We start from the raw sequence: 17,671 nt of genomic DNA on the forward strand, positions 1-17,671 counted from the left end.
TCAGGAGGGAGGATTTTCAGACTCAGCCACATGATATGAAAGACCTACAATTAATGTAGCTAACAACAAACAAACCCTCAAATCATTCTGTATTAGCTCTGTACAGCAAGAACCCATTTGACTTCTTGAACAGAATACTACCCACAGACCTCCTAGGATTAGCTCTTGGTATGATTACATCTTATGCAATGAACAGAATGTGTTCAAGCTCTGAACCCTCTGGCTATCATTATAAAGCAGGAGAAAAACAGCTTTTACAATGTTAAGAAAAAAAGGAAAATACTCCACCTAAGTTGTCAGCAGTGACTTGTAATTCTTTCTGTGCTGTCCACACAGTACAACTCCCATGCCACTGCAGTTTTCCAGTTACCCCGGAGAGACAAAACAATGACAAATAAATTAATGGGCTTTCTGCTAAACTGAATTCTGTTTCTTACTGAGAAAAATGGTTCAGCCTTCCCAGTCTAATGACAATAGTATGCTCAGGCACTCAGTATTACCAGTTTATCCAGTTTGAGCTTGTTGAACAATCTTGAAATTAATTTCTTTTATTCATGTGTCCTAAGAGACTGGAAGTGAAATTCTGAATCGTGGATGTGTTTTATCTCATATCCTTCATAATTTTTGACATTTGGAAATAAAACCATGGACTAATTTCTAGCCTATATTCTAAAGTATATAAACAGCGTATTGTCACACCACAAAAAATAGTGGCTGAACATTTTGAAGACTACATTCAGTTTTTGGTCTGTTTTTTCCTTTTTTTTTAATAACCTTTACTCATACTTACAGCTACAGTAACAGATATTTCTCAGTAAGACTGTTATTGCCAGATACTGCCACAGGACATAAGTAAAAATTAAGCAGAGTAGAGATCTTCTCCCAGTAAACAAATATTTAATTGGAGGTTTCCCACACATTATTTTCAACTTTTCTGTGCATTTCCTTGCCAACAAGTCATAAGACAGTTAATAACTTTTGCCACTCATTTATGAATGCCCATTTTGCATTTTATTGCTGTTTCAATTGTTGCACACACTTTTCTATGTCTTGAAATGCAAAACCAAACCCATTGAAATATGTTTCATGGTCTTATGAAAAAGGGAATTATGTCAAAAAGATAAAAATTCCTATTTTATCAAGAGATAGGAACCAAACACTTCATGGGAATCTGTTCAGAAAATCTGAGACAAGAACAAAGCCAGCCCCAATGCAGAACTACCAGGACAGGATGTTTAAGTCCATCAGTTCTGCAGGTCATTTCTCAGACATTATTTTCAACTCGCTGCACAGGCAAAGACAATCAAGAGAAGGCACCAAAGCATTTTATACTCAACATTTTTGCATCTTTTACCCCAAAACTCAGTCAGCAGTAGTACTCAGCAGCTGCTTTAGGGTCTATGTAGGTCAGGCCATAAAATCAGTGACACTTTTTGTGGCATTGGAACACAGAGGCTCCTAAACACTGAAGTGACCAAGAGCCCGTTTGTGATGGGAACCACATTCTGCACCCAGGGCTGCTCCAAGCTGCAGCTGAAGTTCACAACTTCCCTGCACCAAGTACTCCAAACTAAGGCACAAATTTCAGTCTTGTTTTTATCTCTGCCTCTGCGCTGCTAGTTGGTACAGAATGTATTTATAACGCAAAACAAGAAAATGAGAATAGTAAATGAAAACAACTTGTTGATAAGAAGAAGTAAGTCACACGGGTCATGGCATGCTCTGCATTTTGAAGGATAACTGCACAAAAACTCTTTCTCTTCCTACAGCTACTAAATTATGAAGCTTCTTACAGTCATGTTTTTTGAGGAGCTCAAGGTGAATGAAACGTGCAATCCAGAAACCGAAGTTGTTTCTAAAGGAAGTATTCTTAGTTTATTTTTTGAGCAAGGCTCTGCCCCAAGGTATAGACAAAATTTAGAACTCTGTAGACAGGCCGTGTGTGAGGAGAGAAGCACGGAAATGGAAACACTGAATATCAGAAAGGTCGTGAGATTTCAGTAAGATAAAGAAGAAATACATTATTTGGTACTCTGGCAAACTGTTCAAACAGATAATTAGATTTTTTTTGCAGGAATCATTGAATATTTTCTACATACTGCATTCTATGCTAAGATATATCTGCATAATGTACACTGCGGATCTGAAATGTTGAAATTTGGTTTCACTTGTTAATGTTCCTTGATGGCTCAGATTGCTTTAAATTTTAACATTTATGACTGCTTTACAACTGAAGATATTATATTCTCTAGGACATTTAGCAAATTTATTTTGATAGATTAATTTCTCAGATTTTCTTTGAAGAAAAATATGGGAAAAAAATCAGATTATGTTGGAAATATAAAAGACGCATTTTGTGACTGCAAGAAAAATAAGTTTAGAAATAGATACTATCAATCTGTTTCCTCATCTTTTAGAAATAATAGTGATTTTTTTTCCTGTATCAGTGTGTCTGTGCTGAAAATTAAAAATACATTAAAGAACTGATTATGATCTATTTTATATATCCTCATTTTCTCCCACCCACAAATGATTGGCATAGGAATAACCAATTAAAAGCAGAGGTAAATAAACTAATTTAGCATTTACTAACTACATCCTGGGGAGAAGGAATACACTCCTAGCAACTTCTGCAGAGCCTGCAGAACTCAGTATATTGCAAAAAAGGGCTCCATTTATTGTCCAACCTATTTAGTGAAAGTTACAGCAGTCTGCTGTCAGTGGAGGACTGATTCACTCTCTGCAGATACAGAAAATCAGTCCGTAAAAAAAAAAAGAAAAAAGAAAAGGCAGCCAGTTTTAGAGAAGTTAATTTTTTTTTCCTTTCTTCTTTTCTTTCATCACACAGTAGACTTTTCAATCTGACAGACAAGTAAAATTTTATAGCGGTAACACATCACTTTTCCTGAAAAGTGCTATTACTATAGAATTCCAACAATACTTTTGATAACGTAAGTTCCCAGATAAGAAACTCTGCCGAGCCCTTTTGCCAGCTCAGTATAAGCAACTCTTACTATCTGATGAACACCAGGGTTGCAGCCTGGGGAGAGAGGGGCCGTGACAGACACGGCCACCAGCAGGTCCCTCAGAGAGCTGAGCTGCTGCTGCCACAGAGGGCAGAAGTGCTTTGAGCATGGCCAGGAGGTGGATCCAGCCCTTGGGAACAATCCTGTGCATTATCCTGTGCATTATTAGACGTGTTGAGACCCCCGTGGTGTGTGGCACAGGGCTGCCTCTCCAGCCCCCGCTGCTCTGCTCCTCTCAGGAGCCCAAGGCAATGTCGTGACTCTGCCGAGTCTCAGGTGCCGGCAGCGGCTGAGGCAGGTGCTTATTTTATCCACCTACCATTTGCTGTTTCATCCCGTGTAACGTAAGGGCAGGCTCTGCAGCAGCCTGGGCAGGCCTCCCCTGCTGTCGGAAGGTGTGTGCTGGGTCAGGGCTGCTCTCCCGCCACCTCACAGCGTATTTCCAGGGGCTGAATTCTGGGGAGGTCGTGGGTCCTTCCCACCCCTTTGGGCTCACAATTATGTGCTTTCACGAGTACTGACGCTCAGCTTTGCAGGATTAACTTTCGGGTGACAGGGAAAGCTTTATAGCAGCTCATATTGTGAAAACCTATTCTAGAAAAGATCTTTAAGTGAATAAGTTACTATTAGTAATAAGCAAATTATCTGCTCGGATACCGAGTTCAGGGTAATATTGGATTTACATTACAATGACAGCGCTCTAAATGTAATGTGCCGCTTCTCTGCTGGAGTCAGCCTTCATAGTCAAAATCTTTTTTTCAGTACGTGCTGCAGCTTTAACAGCCTATGTGTAAAGTTTGTGGTACACGAAGAGCACAACGTGGTGTTATTTCAGCCCTCAGAGAAGGATCCTCCCCAAAAGCCAATGACTGCACTGAACGAGCCTGCCAAGCGCCCGTCTCTCCTCCCTCTTACACCAAACACCTCTGAAACAGCTTTTGTCTAGGGCAGCGGTCACACATCTCGTAATATTGCTCCCCATGAAGCTGTCAGCCATCCTCTGCCGGGCAGAGGCGGCCCGGGCCGGATCCCGGCTGCGGATCCCACAGCGGCCACGCTGGGAACGCTGCCGAAGCCCAAGTGCCCCGCCGCGATCCCGCGCCCCTCACGAGCCGGCTCGTGTGGTTTAATCAGCAATAAGCCCCACGCCGGGGGAGCCATGAGAGAGAGCCTGCTGAGGGGACAGCGAGGCCGCGGAGCCCCCAGACCCAGCAGCACTGCAGCACGGGGACCGCCACCCCCTCAGCGCCCCGCCACCAAGTCAACTCACAGGATCTCCAGGTCGCGCAGGGCTCGGAAGGCTCCATCTTCGATGCAGCTGATCTGGTTGTTGTCCAGTTGCCTGCAGAAAGGAAGGGAGAGGATGAAGGCTGGCTCGGAGCGCCAGGTTGGGGCTTCCCCGTCACCGAGGTGTCCCTCCACCCCCTCGCAGCGCCTGCTCAGCTGCCACGCTGCTCGCGGCTGCCTGACAGCGCTGCACGCTCCCGCACACTGAAGCCTGGCAGGTCTCAGTAAATATTAATTGCGCCTTTTTTTTTTTTTTCCCCCCCCCCCCCCCTTTTTTTTTTTTAAGGCAGAAGGGAGTAATTTCATTACATTAGGGCATCCAATCCATTATGAGCTTTTACCATCATGTCACTGAAACAATTTCATTAAGCTAAAGGCCTGTAAATCATTGGAGGTCACTGGGCTGCCCTCCGTGACCTCCCAGAATGCTGCTTTTTCTTTTACTGGAAGTTGGAGTCCTCTGTCCTGACAGTACTAAATCTTCAGGCTTTATCTACCCAAGAGCTGTGAGAGTGCATAGGGAATATACCAATTCCAAATTAGACTCAACTAATCTAATTTTATAGTCTTTTTATTATTCTAAGCACCAAATGTCTGTGGTGGTTCGATGCCTCTCTGCATTGTTACTGGTCCCATCTGGTAGCCCTTTCTATTGAAAGATTTCTGACTAAATACAGATTCTGTCTAACTGCATCAGGGAGAGCAATCCAGTGACAAAAAGCATTATACACATGCACACTTAAAACACTATTTTGCTTCAAAACATGTAATTTAATATTTGGATGGCGGAGTTCTCTCATTTGTCTCCCTGTATGCACATGATTTAAATGTATTTTGCAATAGATGTGGATACAGCAAGACAGCTACATCTGTCTCCTCTGCTTAAAAGAATTAAAGTTGTAATTTAAAATTCAGTGATTACATTTTCTGACATCTGATCCCTTAAATTTTACACTTAAAGAAATAAAATTACATATCTAGTCACATGCATGTAAAATGTCTGCATTTCATGAAAAAAAATAGATGCAAGCTCCTGACTCTGTTACTGCCCTTTGCACAGCATAAACTTTGGATTTGGTGAGGCAGAGACCTTTTGTACTATGTGGGTAAAGTATCTTGAATAAAGGTACGACTACCCTGTAGTTTCTGATTTTTATTTTTAAAAAAATATATATGGAACTATAGTAAATATTTTACACCCATGTCTAGTATGGTTGTATAGTTTCACCAACTATTTTCCAATTACTCGCTGTATTTTTTGGTCTAAATAAACATTTGCAGCAATTTTCTTGTTATACAACAATAAAGCACAAACAGAGCAAATACAATCTTTATGAACCCCTTTAAAGACTGAGTTTGATCTGCTAACATTGAGCATCCTGGATATGTACATCTTTGGCAACCATGGGAAACCTACCCTTTGTATCAATATATAGTCTGTATCAATGAACATTGTATATTTTATGAATTAAAGTACAGGAAAATCTACTCTCTCTAAGGTCTACTAAAAACCTTAGCAACCATAAAGCCCAAACTAAGGTTTTTTGTAGCATTTGGTAACTTTGAAGAACTTTGTGAATTTGGCAAAACTTGGGCAATGTCTCCAATACTGACAGACACCGGGATGTAAAATCCTCCAGAAGGGATTGTTCGGTATGTAGTAGTTCATGAACAGCAGAAATACATATCTGGATAAATTTATGCATACATATTTATGTTATCTCTGTTTCTTTGACCCACCTGCAAAGATCTTAAAACCTCTCTATTTTTGACTGCTGAGAAGCCTTGTCCTGATATCCCTGTTTAACTGACAAAAATTTGTTGCTCAAACAGAAGGGATAGTGCATTTTGAAGAGGAATAATTTTCAATGAGTTAAATACAGTGCTGCCTGCATGATTAAGTACTTTACACTTAGCTTTATTAAGCAGAAGGTTGGCAGATACTAAGATGGTGAGGAGAAAGGAGCCTCAACTTGAGAATCAGCTCCCTCTCCTTCTACGGGAAGCACTATATATTGCACAATTTTTATTGGAGTTACACTATGATATTGATTTTTCTGCCAAATACACTAAAATAAGCAAATAAACTCACAGTGTGCTGCTCTCAAAGCCTTCTGATTAAAGGGATCTCTTGGTGGGTATTGTTTTTTTTAAAAAACTGCTACTCTCATAGATTGATTTTTGTTGGAAAAGCATAATGACCATTTTAATCATATTTCCACAGGTCCAGTCATGTCACTGCCAGCAACCAGGTTTAGTCTGTGCTGTGTGATCGATGCACAGGATCACAGCAAGGGAAACCTCTCAGTGCTCAGAAGACACACACTTAGCAGGACTATCAGTAAATGGGGAACATATTCATTAGTGATACACCCTGATTCCGTGCCCCATGCACCAATTCCTCACAATCTCTGGGGTGAGACTCTCACATTTAATGCTCCTTTGTCACAGAGCTCCTGTCTCCTGGTATCTATCACACCAACACATTCACATCTGCTTTGAAACATGAGAATTTCTTCTCAAAAGGAAGAGAACTGCTAGTTGTCTTAAAATTGGGTTTTAAGATCCTCTGCCTCCCTATTTATTTCTCTGTGTGTAAAGATGGAAATCCTATTTCTCTGCATCTGTACAGCACCCTGGTGAGCGGTTCAGTCAAGTATAGAAATTTGAGAATTTAAATGTCTTCATTCCAAGACAAAGTGATAAGTTTAAAGTTCTGGGAAAAGTTTAAGTAAAATCTTTCAGAAAGCCAAGTATTTTTATGCTCACAAAGACCAAACAAACCCCCTGTGATATGGACCAGCAGCTAGCTCACACACTCAGTGTGCAGCTCAAGGGGCTGAACAGACATCCTTAACGTTCGTTGAGAATAACATCTTACTTGAATAAAATTAACTGTATGCAGAGAAGATAAAATTTCAACTTAAAAAACCACAAAAAGAAAAAAAAAGAAAAAAAGCCCAAATATTTCAGAACAGGTGGAACCTACATTTCCCTGAGGAATGTTGTGACACCACTCCCATCTCTCCATCACTGCATTCTGAACGGAGCACTCTGGCACATGGAGCACGGGTCAGCTACCTGAGACACCTCACCTGCTTACAGGAATATTTTAAAAATGGTTTTGGGCTGCTGAAGCCTTGATTCAGATTTAAATGCCACCTCTATTGTCAGTACTCATAGCCTTTCTAGAAAAATCTTTTCCTCAAGATTTCAAATGGGTTGTTGTGCACGTAGTGGTGCAACATACTGGTGGTAAAAGGTCAGACAACACAAACTCAGATTTAAGAGGCAATTTGAAAAATACATGGAAAAAATCACTTTTCATACCTGCATTTACTGTGCCTTTTGAAGGATTATAGCACTAGGCTCAGACTTTATCTGAAATCACCAAGCTATTTGACTGCATCTGACCAAAACACGTTCTCACAGAGAATTCACAGAGAATCAAATATTGAGATGCTGAAGGAAGAACGAAACCACAGTAACTGAGCTGTGTGACACCTTCAGTTTTGCTGAGGTACATAGATACCCAACTTTAATTTGGGCCAAAGTGTTTGGGTTGAATGCTGAATCTCTCATGCATTAGACACAAAGCACTGAAGCAGACCCAAACCCGGAGCTGGGTGATGCTGTCAGCACAGGGCTGGGACACCCAGCAGCTCCCTGAGATTGAATTATCCAGGCTGACCCCACCTGGGGGGCTCCAGGGATCCCCGAGCTCCGTGACAGGCAATTAGCGAGCACACAATGCCGAGAGATAGCGACAGCAATACCAGGAGACCTCCGAGAACACAGCAAAGCACTCAAGCAAGGAAAATATTGAATGGACAATTGGGATTTAGGTGGAGTGTGACACAGACAAATGCTTATAAACAATCCAAGAATTTATAAAAGTCTTTGGAGAAAAAGACATCTTTCATGTGGCAGAGCTATAATACATAAAGCCATATGTATTAATGTAATTTGGCTCTAATGTGGACTCAATAACTACTTATTGGATAACAGTAGTTATTGGACTCAATAACTACTCTCAGTTTTTATTGAAAAGCAGGAAAATTATGTGACTACATTATATGCAACTGATTGATAAAACTTAAAATTGATGTTTTAAAGGAAAGAAACCAAACAGCTTAGACACAAATCACCTTTTAAAGGAATGAGGAATAATGCTGCATCCTAACAGATTTATATCACAGAAGAATCTATGGCTTGGCTAAATGCCACTTTAAATGTTTAAAACACTTTTTCCCTGTCAGAGTGTAACTCTGGCTTATCCATTTGGACTAGTGCATTACCTATCATAAATTAAAGTTAAATTTCCTTCTACTGTGTAGAAGGAATAGGGTTTTACAAGGTTGATATTCTTTGAAATAATCTTTTAAATTGCAAGCCTTGAAGGTTTTGCTCACAACAATAAGGAATATTTAATTTTCAAATGCATTTTGAGATAAAACCCCCCATCAACAAAGCAGATATAATTTTACCATGTTACTACCTTTAAGATTTTTTTTTAAACACAAAACCATTCATTAAAGAACATTAAAGAATTGAATTCATGCAGGGTGAAATTTACCAAAACTGAAATATTCTATGTTTTTATTAACAGTAAAAAATTACTGGTTTAAACCCTATATTTGCATTAATAGCAAGATTTCTTCACAGCACACCAGCTATATAAGAGATTTCAGCATTTTTTCTGCAATTAGCCTCACATTCACAAAGAAGAGGCCCTTCAAGCATCTACATTTAACAATAATGGACTTTATAACCAGTGTTTTGTACTTCATTCAGCAAGGGATTTTTTTTTCCCATTTTCAAACACTACCAAGGCCACTGCAGTGCTCAAGTGCTATTCTGTTTTTTTAATTATACTGTGACAGTAGTTAAATTACTATAACCTCTTTCTATATTTTGCCCAAAATCTAGTTAAAAATTTAAACAAAAGCCAGTATTAATGACTACTGTAATATATACTGTTCAAATTTCTTTCTAATATTTCACATTTAGCATAAAAAAAGCAGTGTTATAATAGTTACACATTTAAAGTTTACTGTTACTGATATAAAGTTACTGTACTACTGTTACAGATCGTATCTACACTTGCAGAGAAAAAATTAGGCAGAAGCCATTTCCTAATTAAGGAAAGACTTGTATTTTTAACAGACATATCCATGTTAAAGGTACTGTATCACCAAAATATTTAAAGGAATTTCAGTAGTGATTTCTCAGGAAGATAAATGCACTGTAAATTATTATAGAATCATTTTCAGAAAAGATTTAATTTTGCTAATTATATCTCCAAAAGAACCTCTGTTTGGACTTTTTTTCCCTGCAATTTCCTTTTTGTTTCTAATACAGACTTGTTGGTTCTATGTCATCCCTTTCCTGTAAAGTTTGTATTCTAGTATTTAAGTTCTTCCATAACCTGTAAGAATTAGAGAGACACTCTACAACATTTATTGCCCTTATGTAATTTCAAAACTATTAACATAGCTAAGGCAAGTGACACCAACCTGTCTATTTAAAATTTCTCACATACCAAACTAAAGTCCTTATCCTTGTATTAATTTATAAGGAAGCCCCAATGAATGGGGAAAGATGGTGTTTTGAGGTAATACTAAATTCAATTAAATTGAAATAATGTGAAGTTCTTTCAAAGTAGCTTTTAATGCATTATTTCCCCATTTAATTTTTACTCTTTATTTATGCTTCACTAAAATCACTCTCTAAGAGCTTGCTTATATTAGAAAATCTAAAAGATTGATACAGCTGCTGTGATCAAGCTGCAGGCTCACCCTTAGATTTTGACAAGTGTTCCAAAATTCCCTTCTTTTTTTGTTTCCCAGGAATACGGTTTTGCCAAACGCTGTGGTTGAGGCTTTGTGCAGAAACAGCTCATCTGCCTGAAATAATTGGGCAGAGTCATATTCTCTGTCTTCAGTTTTCATTGCCAACCTGTGCTGCCAGGTTGTTAAATTCAAGGAGGGAGGAATATCTGATTTGAAGGGGAAGAGTTGCTTCTAAATAATTATTCTGCAGACTATTCAAAATTACTAAGTGTTTACTCTGAGTATTTGTATTGCATTAACTCACAAATCAAAATGCTGCTGTCACAAAATAACCAAAATACCAGCTCAGAGCAAAACTTGAGTGGCAAACGAACATGGAGGCTCCTCCTGCTGCAAGGACAAATACACACAAACACGAGATTTCCTTTCAATATCAGGTGCTTTAGAACATTTTTTTTTCTTTTTTTAACTCTCTCTGGTTGCTGATGTAACAAATAGTGCATACCAAGCACAGAAATGGCTGTCTCCATAGCAATTGGGGCAGGTTTCGCCGTTTCCCTAGTTACTCTTGACTGATAACCATCTGTTGTTCTCCTCTGCCACAGCCCCAAAGGGGAAAAGGGGAAGAAGAGAGGAAGATAAAATGGGTGTTTGAGAAAATGAAAGTTACTTACTGTCGTGTTTTTTACAGTTTTAGAGGTTTGCACTTACTTAATTTTTTATTTATTGTTATGTTCAGTTGACAAGTGTCAAGTACCACACATAAAGGAAAGTTCTAGTTCAGAATGTTACTAACCAGTGACCTTATTAATAGGAAATCATACTAGGGAATTAGATTAGGAATATTAATAGGAAACCATATCATTAGGGACAGTATTATGAAACTGGAAAATCTGAAAGAGAGATACCTGCATAGAAAACATTGAGTTTTTTAAACTAAATAAGGAGTAAACGTTAGTAATGTGCAAAGGGCACGGGGCAGAGGAGGTGTGGGTGGTTCCATCCACCCAGCTGCTGCAGGTGGAATAGGAACTGCTGCCTTCCAGCCCTGACTCTGCTCATCTGGGGCTGTTGCTTCCATCACAGCCTGAGCCCCTGCCTCCTCTTGGGTGTTTCTGGCAGGGAAGGGAGGCTCAGGCACCTGAAATCTGCAGCTGCCTGTGCCCCATCCCGACTCCAGCACGGCTGAATGATCTCAGTGAATTCCTCACCCAAAATTTGTGCCCTGTGAGCAAGGCCAGTGCTTCCACAGGCTCATGCACCATCATGGCATCACTTCTGTGGAACTAACAGCACATAAGCCACTCTCATTTCCAAGGCAAAACAAACAAGCCCCCACAGGCGAGCTGTTACCGCCCATCAATACGGCAGCATCAACTTGGATTCGGGTTTTCTCCTTAAAATCATTCCGTGCGTATGTTCCCTGCTGCAACAAATTCATTACAGAACCAAAACTTTAAAAGAAAGACCCAGAATGCTCCATCCCTTCAGACAAAATTTGTTCAGAGCCATTGCATTTTTAAAACGGGCTCAGGAGGACACAGGACTGCAAGAAACTCTCCAGTGTGACACAACAGGGCAGGGCTGGTGCTCTGCTGGCTCCTGGCCACATGTCCTGCTCTGGACATGGGTGACACTCCTGCTGCCCCCAGGACACCAGTGCAGGTTGCCCTGGCACTGCCCGTGAGCCCAGCCCGCGCTGGTGGCACAGGAACATGCAGAGCTCCTTGTGAGACTTTACAGGGACACTTAGCAAAAAGCACGGTAATTCTGGTGATCTTCGTTGCTGACACATTTTTGTGTTTAAAAAACTCAGGTTTGAGAGGAAAATTAAGGCTCTCCTGCCTTTGAGGAGCTTGGACTTGACCAGCAAACATGAAAATGTATTGGGGCACGGAGGCTGTGGCCCACGGCGAGTGCAGAGCAGGGAAGGTGGAGGTGCCTTCAAAAAAGTGCTGGTTTTTACACAGTTAGGGAGTGACAGAGCAAAAGGAAATCTGCACATTTGATCTCCAGACATGTGTTCCCCCTGAAATCCCATATCATGTTAGATAAATTCTATTACCCTCGGTCATGCAATCGCTTGTGATATGTTCTTCTAGCTCTTAGTACTAAAATACCAAAGCACTAAATATTGGGAGTATATTGAAGAGTGTCAGCCTTGCTGCATGGCTGGTAAATTTGGGAAAAATACTGATTTTTTTTTTTTTTTGGTAACTATTTTCCTTGTGAAATTAGAACATTAATATTGAAACCTTGTGGATAATATCCAATTAACAGCTTGCAGTTATAAATGGTAGTTTATTAGTATAACACACCAATAAGTTTTCAATCAAAGCCTGTTTTATCAGACTGTTTTTAAAAAAACAAGTGGCCAGTTAAAGCTGGAGGAGGAATCACAGTTCTAAATATCTCCACATCCCATTTTGGATTGGGGGACTTTTTTCAGCATGGTCCTACTCAGTTCCCCAAGCAATTCCCACAGCCACTGGAGAACAGTTAACAAATTATGTATTTCAAGACACTGCATTAATTTAAAATCATTCTGATAGGGGTTTCCAGCACTGGCCATGCTTAACACAGGCTCAGAGCTTTTCTAAGGGCTTCCAAATCAGGCCATTTCATCTTTAACACAGCTGTGGGTTCCTGTTTTAGGATGAATAAGTGGCATCTCCAGATGAAAAGCAGGGTTGGAGGGTGTACTTCCAGGATTTTGCTTTGTTCTACCCTTTTTCTTCTATACTGATCAGGCAACAGCAGCTTGCTTTTGAGACATGGAATTTATCCCCTTCTAGTAATTTCTGTTGTAAAATTGGCCACTGACAAACTCAGCAACAAAAGAATAAGTGTTTTGAATTACTTTAAGACAAGGAGCCATTTGGCTTATTTACAGTTCTGTGTTGTTCACTCATGACCTGCCTGGGTATTATCAGAGGTTTGGTTTTAAACAGAAAAATGTTCCTAATGACATGCAGCTCCAAATTCTGACTCCTAACGATTTTTCTGCTTTGCTGGTTGATCTCTCAGGCCAGCTGAGGAAAAGCAGCAGCCACAAGTACCTCATATACAACTACAGCCCTGTGCTGTTGCCCTCTTACTGATACAAAACAGGGCTGGCAATAGAGACCATAGAAACCTTTGAAATTTGTTTTCCAGTGGTTGCCTCAATGCATATGCAAAGCCCTGATCCTGTGATTTTAAGCCTTTATATTTGTCAATTCTTAGTATCACATCCCATTTTGCAAGTCAGAGCTGTGGCTGACTTGTAATCAGTTCTAGATCAGCGTATGGGTGAGTTTAGATGAATCGGTGCTAAGGGTGAGAAAGACACATTGGAATTCAGCCTGAACCTCACAAGCCTTTAGGACACTTACATCAAACTTCATTCTCACTACTCAAGGTAATGAATTCAAGTTCCCCATCCAGAGTCCCACTGGAATTACTTTTACAGTCTGATTCTATACCTCATTGCCCCAAATTTGCTTGTTCTCCTACATGATTTCCAGCAAATAAGTTAATATATGCTTTGGGTTACTGCATTACCTCCTAATGCTACAAAAACTGTAATGAAAGGGTGAAGTCTTGCTGTGTGCTTCTATATGCTGATTTATATTTGTAGTAAGTTTATAAAAATAGTCCATCACACTTTCCTGAGCACTCTTTGTGCTTATATACATAATCTAGGTAGTTACATATACATGTATTTTTATATGAAGAAACAAATAACACTTCCCTTAGACTAGGAATAGTGGGAAAGGGCTCCAGTAAGCACTAAAATCTGCTATTCTGTCACATACAATGAGGTCTCTCATTCAAGAGTCCTGAGCAGGCCAGCCTGCAGCTGACTCCTCATTATCTCCATTGCTGAGGTCCACTCATAGACCTGCAGTGTTTGTTGGGCAGTTGAACATGAAGACCTATTCTTCTTCCCTGAGTAGCTTTCCATATCCAAATGAATCATCCTGTGTCACGTTTCTGAAGATGTCACACCAGCTCTGCCTCTGTGATTTGTGGTCCCCGCTGCCACCACACTCCTTTGTCTACACCAGGTCTAGAACATTTCCCAAAATCACCTCTGCTATCAGTGGAACACCTGCACCTAACAAATTAAAGCCTAAAACACTTATAAAAAGCTAACCAGAACAAGAATTGTTTGGAAAAATAACCAGTTTCTAGAACAAAAAAGAGGAAATCTTTAAGAAAAGTAAAACAAAAGAAAACCCAAAAAATACTGTAGGAATCAAAGTAAGTTACCTGATAGATTAAATGGGAATCAAAACCAACGTTCTTCTTTGTTATCTAGGCACTTAGTAATTGCATCAGTTTTTAAATACTTTGAAAAGTGTTCTGGAATTAACAGCAAACTGGATCCCAGTTGAAAAAAAAAGCCATTTTGCTTTACTGTTTTCAAGGCAGCCAAATTCACATCATCTGTGAAATGTTTTTCACCCGGGGTAAGGACAGCAATCCATCCTGCAGATTTATGTTTACAAGCACTTTGGAACAAATGTTCTATTTGAACGCCCATATGAACCATAAGCACCCAATATGTTTGGATGACTACATTCAGTTTTTGTTAGCAGATCTTCAACTTCCCAAACAATGTTTTACCAAATCAATGTGGCACTGCCACGTATCCTTCAGAAACATGGCACGGAGCATATGTGACAGCTCTTGTGCATATTCACCAGGGAGTTTCTTTCCACCTACATGTAACCACAGGTCTGCTTCTTTCAATTCATAAAAACAAATGGCATCCACTTATTTTTGGCATTTATGGGATGGCTGTAGCATTTGAGTCCCTCACCCTTTAATTTTTATTCCTCCTCCCCAGAGCTGTCAGCAGCGCCATGAGGTTTTACAAAATTTCAGGAACTGAACTCATCTCTTCCAGTTCCACTAACCTACATAATTTCCAAATTAAAATGTTCTGCTCTGGGCTTGGGACAGGCATAGTACTAATGTAAAACATGGAGGAGGGAGAGTTTACATCAAACACTGAACACAGTGCATAATTACTGATGTTATTATTGCCACAGAGCACCTTTACAAAGACACAGGTAAAGGATGTATAACAGCACTGATGTTTTACTGGGCTGCAGTGCTTAAAAGATAAAAAATCATCAAAACCCTACTGGTATATCCTCACATAAGCTTAATTCTTGGGGAGAGCTGAAAAACAGGCTGCAGGTGCTGAGGTCTTTGAGCTTTCCTTGTGGATTGCCAATCTCCTGGAGAGATCAGCTGCTGGGAAAGGAATAACTCGACCCGGGAGCTGAAACATCACTGTGCAAAAACTCAAGTAGCAAGGGACAACCATAATCTCTAAAACAACATAAAGTGCAAGAACAGGAGGACAGGTCACCTCCAAAGGGATTTATTCCATCTTGCAGGAGATCTGAGTGACTTAAAACTCTGTACTTACCTATAAATGCAGGACTTTTAATGAATGTAAGTGTGAAAGAATTATTGCATTAAAAACTGGTAAAAACAGCATCCTGAGGTAAATGCATACCCAATTTAAAAACAAAAATATGGATAGAAGATGGCTTACTGTTAGACATATGATTAGTATTATCAAATAATTTTTGTACTTCTGATATCAACAGAAAATACTGTAGAGGCAGATTTATGTACAGAATTTCTTAGAAGTTACAGACTACAATATTTTTCTCTGCAAACTGTACTTTGAATTTTATTTTTTTAAAGAAAAGTATTTCCTTTTGAAATCATTACAACCTTCAAGTCATCCTAGACACTGTGATTTCTTAAATATAAATGCTTACATGTCTGAAATGTTCATTCACATTTACTCACTAGTCACTGAATAAGGATTTAACAAGCCTAACAAACTTGAAGCCACTATCAAAGAATCTTAAAAATTAACTTATCCAGATGATTTTGAAATTTCCTTGCTAGATGATGTACATTTTATTAGTATATTTTCTTGACATTAGTCCGTAAATACATTCACACAGAGACATCTATTTCCTCTGCTACCACTGTCATGACAAAAAGGACACCACGTGCAAGAAAACTTGTACTCCCAGGTAGGATTAGGCAGCAAGTTTTGATGACAAGAGAACACCAGTTACCTCACCTGACCCTTCAGACAAAACCTCAAAAACCTAATTCATCCTTAGATGTGACAGCACTGAAATAAAACAGCCACAAAAAAGCCCTGCCCCAATTTTTTTCTTTCTTGCAATCAAAGCAACAAATTTTTATTGTAAGTAGGTAAAGAGGATACCTGAACAATTGGCTTCACAGGACATTTCTCCCATCCTTCTCAGTCACTGTCCTGAGAGCGCTGCTTATTCCCCAACTTATTGTGAAGGGCTGGCTGCTCCCCCTCCCTGCCTGAACATTAACCCTTGGTTTTCAGCTGCTCCTCAGGAAGGGAGAGCACCTCACCCCTGAAAAGCAGCGAGAGCTGAAAACCAAACTGAAAATCCACCCCCAACCCCCTGCTCAAATGGTTCAGATAATTGTGAGTCCCCCTTACTCAGTGAATTATTTCAGGCAAACCACTTGACCTCTTTGCAGCAGTCATTTTCCCTCTAAGACTGGGTTTAAAAGCAGGACCTAATCAATAGCTGTTGCTGCATATGACCCGAGTTTAAGCATATAAATTAAATACTAAATAAAGTAGGTTCAAGGGTGAAACTCACATACCAGGCAACAGAAGGGTCAAACAAAAAAAAGGGGAAAAAAGTCAATCTCATTTCTAAAGCTGATTTTCACACCAGAAAGCTCCATTTCCCACCCCATGCCACAAAAAGCCATTTTTAAGGTGTATGAGAGAATCCTGTTCTGCTGCCCTGAGAGGCAGGCTGGGTGCTTTATGTTGGGCTCCTGGAAATGCAGCAAGAACTGCTTATGGGCTTCTTAATTGAAATAATTTGCCTTAAGATTTCTTGTGTACCACATCACAGTTTTATACAGCCCATTATCTTTTTAAATGAGTTAAATTCTAGGGTTTGGAGGTTTGGTTTTGGGTTGGGGGTTTTCTGAGGGGTTTTTTTGAAAAGCACCTCTCTATATTCTAGCATTAAGTTTTTGTGACTGCTGTATAAGCAACTTGTGATTGACAGGATATTGATGCAGAATTTGTATAGGGAAATAATATTGATTGTTCATTCATGAAACTCTGCTGTTCCATCAAATAAACAATTCCAAAATCCTTGTTTTCCCTGGTCAAACAAGAGAAAGGAAGAAGAATCCTAAGTGTGAAAATGTACCTTGGACAAACTGTGTATGCACATTACTGCAGTGCTTACTGTGCTGCTCAATGAGTTGGAAAAATAACTCCAAAAAGAGCTTTAAAAAACCCACAAAAGACTGGAGCAGAGGTTACTTCCACATGAAGATGGAATTCTCTCATTTGTTTCTTTGACATTTATGGGACTACCAAAGGGTAAACAAAAGCAAAATTAGATACCACAGGCCTTTGGTAGGGAAAAAAAAGTGGAGGGAAATGATATTCAGCAGCAGAAATCAGCTGTACAAATGAGACCATCATCTCACAGCTTTTTCCACTGCTGCTGTCTCCACTCACCCTGTGTC

At 39.7% G+C, this 17,671-nt stretch overlaps 1 protein-coding gene across 3 annotated transcripts in view; it reads right to left on the reverse strand.

The window, feature by feature from the left end:
- The window catches only part of SLIT3 (slit guidance ligand 3), a 465,259-nt gene that overhangs the window by 200,083 nt on the left and 247,505 nt on the right, over positions 1 to 17,671 (reverse strand). For all 3 annotated transcript variants that reach the window (XM_019008182.2, XM_015642087.3, XM_015642086.3), the window contains one exon: positions 4,297 to 4,368. In XM_019008182.2, the coding sequence (XP_018863727.1) occupies positions 4,297 to 4,368 (72 nt within the window). The remainder of the gene's footprint in view (positions 1 to 4,296; positions 4,369 to 17,671) is intronic.

This window comes from Parus major, chromosome 13 (genome assembly GCF_001522545.3).
Source record: "Parus major isolate Abel chromosome 13, Parus_major1.1, whole genome shotgun sequence".
Lineage (NCBI taxonomy): Eukaryota > Metazoa > Chordata > Aves > Passeriformes > Paridae > Parus > Parus major.